General features: G+C 52.4%; 1 protein-coding gene across 1 annotated transcript; it reads right to left on the bottom strand.

Moving 5' to 3' along the window:
* Positions 1-563: 563 nt before the first annotated feature.
* Positions 564-4952, bottom strand: samm50l (sorting and assembly machinery component 50 homolog, like). Its single transcript, XM_003972613.3, has 15 exons — positions 4635-4952; positions 3997-4110; positions 3733-3834; positions 3572-3659; positions 3399-3505; positions 3197-3327; positions 3025-3112; positions 2500-2628; positions 2349-2420; positions 2194-2280; positions 2012-2082; positions 1845-1912; positions 1427-1573; positions 1176-1317; positions 564-956 (listed from the first exon to the last, which is right to left on the bottom strand). Exons 1-15 carry the CDS (start codon positions 4653-4655, stop codon positions 911-913), a joined length of 1413 nt encoding a protein of 470 aa, XP_003972662.1. The 5' UTR covers positions 4656-4952; the 3' UTR covers positions 564-910.
* Between the last annotated feature and the right edge of the window lie 889 nt (positions 4953-5841).

Raw genomic sequence — 5841 nt, 5'->3', positions numbered from 1 at the left:
AGCAGCATGTGACGTCAGCTACTGTACGTGCGCGTCCACCGATTACAGTGCGCGTTCACGTCCAATACATCGGCAAAGTACGAGCGGCGGTTTCTCAAAAAGGAAACGGCTCAAAACTGAAAGTTAATATTGGTTTTAATTAGTTGGTTGAAGGTTAAAGAAGGTTTCACTCCTGCCTGAGGGTCTGCACGACCGCAGCTCACACGCGCACGGATCAGCTGATAACGCCCAGCTACTTCCAGCTGCCTGACACAGGTTCTATCTGCCCTGGGCGGGTATGAAAACACACACACAAACTATCTCACAAATTCACAAACACACTCACAGTGACAATTTCTCTCACTCACAGTGACAATTTCTCACACACACACACACTCACAGTGACAATTTCTCTCACTCTCACTCACAGTGACAATTTCTCACACACACACACACTCACAGTGACAATTTCTCTCACTCACACACACACTCACAGTGACAATTTCTCTCTCTCTCTCTCTCACACACACACACAGTGTCACTCTCTCTACACACACTCTCCTCCCAACAGAGCCAGAGAGGGGAGCAGGCTATGACTCTTTATTCAGGGTGAGGGTGGACAGAGGCAGCAGGACAGCTCAACACACCCGTCCACGGACCGCTCTGCTGCCAGCGGCCGCTCCGCTTCGCCCACTCAGACGGGAACGCGTCAGGAAGAGGACAAACGTCCCTGAACGTTGAACAACTGTGAGTTGGGGAAGCGGATGAGGGAGCTTTACTGGGATCGATGGTGCTGTGGTTCCTGCAGGTTGTTGCAGACGTCTCCTGAAGGCCATAGGGACCAGATTTTCTCCGACACGCTCGTACCAACCGCTCACTGACGATGACGCATGCGGAGCAACACAACACTGTCCCTTTAACACCTCCCAGTTCACAGGAAGCGGATTCCTGCTCCAAATTGGACGCCGTCGCAGATCCTGAAACACACAGACGCACAGTTACGGGTCCATCGGGCCCTCCGACACCATGGCGGTCACATGGGTACAACATACAACACGTGTACACAACAAGCGTGCCGTGTTGCTGCTCCAGCAGACGTCAGGCTTGTAAATAACGCTCAAGTCTGGCTCTAGTGGAAGCCTCGCCTGCCGACCATTCAGAATTAAACCACTGGGAAGCAGTGGGAACAAGCATACCTGTCTCCACTCTGGACTCCCATTGGCACACAGTAGTTCAGCTCCAGGCGCGCAATGTTGCCAAGCCGCAGCACAATTCCAGCTCCGTACGACCAGCGGATGCACTCAGCAAGCCTCTGAAGGTGGGTCCGGGGGCAATCACCTGCACATAGACCTTCACTCAAATACTCGTTTCCACCTTCTTAGTGGTTTCAGCAGGGTTTTCCTCCACCGGGGGGTTTAAGACTCTGGTTTAGGATTCGTGAACCCACCATAATTCAGGTTGCACAGATTCCCTGCATTGAGGAAGAAGTGAGTCCTGAAAAGGTCCCCAAAGCCCCCCTTGCCTGGTCTGAAAGGCAGCGGAGTGTAGAGGTGCAAGCCACCTGCCCAGTAGGCCTCTCCACCTAAATAGTCACCTGTAACACACACACACACTTTTAAGTCATTCCTATACTCTTTTTTTAAAGCAGCTTTAATGTTTTGACTAAAAGGCCCTAAACATGAGTACACAGGCTCAGGGTGCTCTGTGGGGTGTTGGTGACCTCTAGCGGCCTGAAGGGGGCCTGCAGCCTTGTCACACAGCAAAAACACCTCACACACTGAATCATCAAGGCCAAACAGGAGACTGCATCAGTTCTAAAGCTGGATGGCGACAAGTGTTGAGCAACTATTCACTGGTTTTGGTACCTTCGCTCTGAGGGCCGATGTTGTACATCCCAAAGCCTCTTATGCTGGTGGGACCCCCAAGGTAGAACCTGGACACAAACACCAAAGCAGTGAGGGTGCAGCTTGGCGCCACGCCAGCAACCAACCAACATTTGGGGCCTCCGGCTCAGGTGGGTGAACAAATGTACCTGTCAGCGATGCAGGAGGCTTTTCCTCCCAGAGGATAAAGCATCCCGGCCCACAAAGAAGCAGAGACCACCTACAGACACAAATGGACCTCCGTCATGTTTAAATCTGTAGGATGAGATTCCGGCGGCCCAAAGACTTCAGATTCTCTTCAGACCCCCGTGGAAGACCGAGCAGCACCTACCGAGTCCCAGAAGAGCCGCCGGTTGACCTGCAGCTCCACGTCCTCCTTCAGGAACCTGACGTCTCCTCCGGTGTATCCAGCCAGTTCCTACAGGGTGAGAAGACCTGCATCAGCTGACAACTCCAGGGGGAATGAGAGTTTCTGCGAGTACCCACCTGGCTGAGCCGGAAGAAGGCCCCTCTGCTGGGTAAGATGGCAGAATTCCTGGAATCAACTGACATGGTGTGCTGAAAGCAGAGACGGTTCTGAGCTCAGCGTTCACAGGAGGGATCAATAATTCTGGAAGGAACAGAGTCCAGGACAGACCGAAAGGGCAGATTTCAATGAGTGGCCGCTCTCCTCCCGCACGGCGAAGGACGTGCTGCGAGCCAAGCAGCCCAGCTCCCTCCAGACCCCCTCCCACTTCAGCGTCTGGTTGGTCCCGCCCACAGGAAACTGGAGGTCAGGGTGGAAAACAGTTGGTCAGGGTGCTAAATAGTCGGTCTGGGTGGTAAACAGACAGTTGGGGTGGTAAACAGACAGTCGGGGGGGGAAACAGACAGTCGGGGGGGGGGGGGGGCAGACAGTCGGGGTGGAAAACAGTCAGTCGGGGTGGTAAACAGACAGTGGGGGGGAAAACAGACAGTCGGGGTGGGAAACAGACAGTCAGGACCATCTGATTCTGGAAGGGTTGAACATCCAGTCCACTTATGGGGACATTTACTGGAACCGGGCTGTAAACAATAACGGGGATATGGGGGGGCTGATCCAATTCGGCTCCTAAACACATGTCAGACACAACAGGAAGGATAACGATGCCATGTATCCATGGTAACAAGCACAGCCCCTCACATTGAGCTCTGCAGACAGGCCTCGGTCCGTCTCCTTTAAGGAGCTCCACGAGAACTGACCAGTGACTTTGTAGAGGTTGAGAGCCAGGCTGCAACAGAGGACAACGGGTCAGTGTGGGACGGCAGGAGAAGCCTCTAGGGGGCCTGTGAGAGCTGGTCCACGAGTGACTTACTTGCGTTCAAACGAGCCGGGCTGAGGTTTGAAGAAGGACAGCCCGTATGAAGTCTCCTTGGTGCCGTAGGAGAACTGGAAGGTGAGTTTCTCAGCTCGGCCCAACATATTGGGCAGCTTCAGACCCAGCACCTGGGGAAGACAGTGTTCCGCATTATGAATACCACCAAACACCTACAGGGGGTCTGATGGGCTCTTCTCACCATGTTCCCTTCATTGTTGCCAACCATGGTGTTGTAACTTCCTGTCAGCCGCTTTATCTCCGTCACCTCAAAAGTGACGTCCAGGCCGTTGGGCAAGGCATCTGAACCTGAAATAAAGGCCACACGATCACATCAGCTGTGGGATCCCACAGATCAGGAATCCAGTCCGTTACCTTCAGACGTATCTATGAGGACTTCCACCTCCTTGAAGATTCCCAGGCGCAGCAGGCGCTGCCGAGCCACGTGAGCCTTCTTCATCACCTGTAGAAACATCGGTGAGAACCCGTTAGAACCCCAGATATTCTCCAGCCGCCTTGCAGCCGCCTGTACATACCTCGATCAGGTTTCTGGCATGAAACACATCCGAGATCTCATAGCCCAGGAGATCCTCTTTAGTCCTTCCAAGACCCTGAATGTTGACATGTTGGACAACCACCTGGAGATAAAGAGGTTCTTTTCGATGGTTTTACAAAATACTGCATTTTAAAAAAAACATTTCTGATTCCGACAGCTGAAACACACAATCAGGTCATTCTCCAAGAGCCCCCTGGCCCCCGTGGCTGCATCCCCTGTGACCAGCTTCAGTGTCTGCACTCACATCTTTGTTCTCCAGGATCTCCTGCTTGGCCTCCTGCTCTACCTCCGGAGTCTCAACCAGGTCATCAGGGTTGACGCCCAGGTCCCGACCGTGCATGGGGAGGGGATCCAGCGACTACAACAGCCAGGCAAATACACAGGGGACATTGTTCGTCCACATGGAACCACAGGAAATCATTTCAGTACAGTTGTCTTGTAAAACAGAGCATCACGTGTCCTCCCACCGTGCTACCTTGCTGATGGACAACGTCTTCTGGGACATTTTATTCATGCAAAAATTGACAAAGATTCTGATTTTAAACGTTTACAATCTCAACCCCAAATAATCCTTCATTCATAAAACCCTGAAAGGGGCCGCAAAGACGCGTTAAAAGATGCATAAAACGCCACCAAAAGGACGATAAGCGGCTATTTCATGGCAGAAATGCCAGGCCATCTTGAAAATGTAGCAGCCAGCACTGGAAACGTGTTTAAAAGATTAATACTGCCCACAATTCACGGAACAACGGTTTTGCCCAGCTTTCTCGGAATGCCCCGATCGGAACATCGAGTTCGGGGGCCACGGGCTCCAGCACAGGCGCTCCAGGAGGTCATTGTCAAAGACACAAAAGGCCGCCGCGGGGCGGCCGCAGGGCTCACCTTAGCGTGAACAGTTCCCATTGTCAGAAGCCGGTTCGATCAGCTCCTCGGGTGGGAGATATGTGCACTCTGCAGTCGTGGACACGGGTCAAGAGCAGCGGCTACTCACTCCACAACCGAAGCCCCTTCATGGGAGACGCCATGATAGCTGTAGGGCTGCCGTGCTGCGTTCAAGTGCTGCTTGGAAAACATGCCACAACATACGTGAGGCGTTCTGCACCGTCGTAAAACGCAGTGACACCAATGAAGCGCCGCTGTTGTCGCTTCATGCGGCGCTAATCGTTGTAAAGGAGGTGTGGAACCACAACTGTGCTGTTGGAGCCAGGTGACGGCGAAAGAACACCGTGTTAAATGTGAGGTAACAACCATCGCGGGTTGGACGGACTATTATACGACGTCCACAAACGTCACCTTCTCTGATTGGACCGTAAATGGTGCGCGGAAGAGGTCCGTTCAGATGGCGTCCTGCAGGGAGCGCTGTTTCAGCGTTTTCAAATGCTTCAGCGTTTTCAAACGCCGATGACTGACGGTCGTCAACAAAAGCACGACAACAACAACAACATGACAGCCCGGCAGCAGCCTGCCTGGGCAACAGCAGCCATCCTAGCTGTGTACTTGCGTCTCTAAAATACTCGACCTTCCTTTTGAGATTTCACCACGAGGTGTCAGAATTTTGCATTTTTCAAACTTGAAACAAATTGGGACAAAATGCGCGAAATGACACAAAAGGTGGTTTGTTTTTGACTGATGTGTGTGTGATGGTTCATTTTACACAGTGAAACAATCGTATCTTTCGATATATTCGACTTTGAGAAGTCCACAGATCTGTTCTGCATCCGTGTTTCGGACCGTGAGGTTCGGTCCAGCACAGGAAGTCCAATAAAGGAAGAAATCCGGGAAAACAACCACGATATTACAAGCAAAACAAAAGACAACTTTCAAAAGAAACATTTGTATTTATTGGACTTACTACCGGCAAAACTAGCCAACCAGAAGGCTCCAAATCCTTCTCTCTCTCTCTCTCTCTCTCTCCACCTCTCTATCTTCCGCTCCCTCTCTCCCTGTCTCTCTCCCTCCCTCCCCTCTCTCTCTCCCCACCTCTCTCTCCCTCTCCCTCTCCCCCTCTTTCTACCTCGCTCTCCCTCTCTCTCCGTCTTTCTCTCCTCTCTCCCCCTCCCCACCTCTCTCTCCATGCTCTCTCTGCACC

Source organism: Takifugu rubripes, chromosome 18 (assembly GCF_901000725.2).
Source record: "Takifugu rubripes chromosome 18, fTakRub1.2, whole genome shotgun sequence".
NCBI classification, from domain to species: domain Eukaryota; kingdom Metazoa; phylum Chordata; class Actinopteri; order Tetraodontiformes; family Tetraodontidae; genus Takifugu; species Takifugu rubripes.
Note: the sequence above shows the minus strand (reverse complement) of the source record. Positions and strands in the feature narration are given on the sequence as shown.

What these genes read in the sequence shown, in the direction of transcription:
- samm50l (XM_003972613.3), bottom strand. Translation starts at nt 4,655, where the DNA reads ATGGGAACTGTTCACGCTAAG. An exon ending in GCAACAATGAAGGGAACATG is followed by an intron (nt 3,328 to 3,398) that starts GTGAGAAGAGCC and finishes TGTCTTCCCCAG; the next exon opens with GTGCTGGGTCTGAAGCTGCC. An exon ending in GCCTGTCTGCAGAGCTCAAT is followed by an intron (nt 2,629 to 3,024) that starts GTGAGGGGCTGT and finishes CCTGACCTCCAG; the next exon opens with TTTCCTGTGGGCGGGACCAA.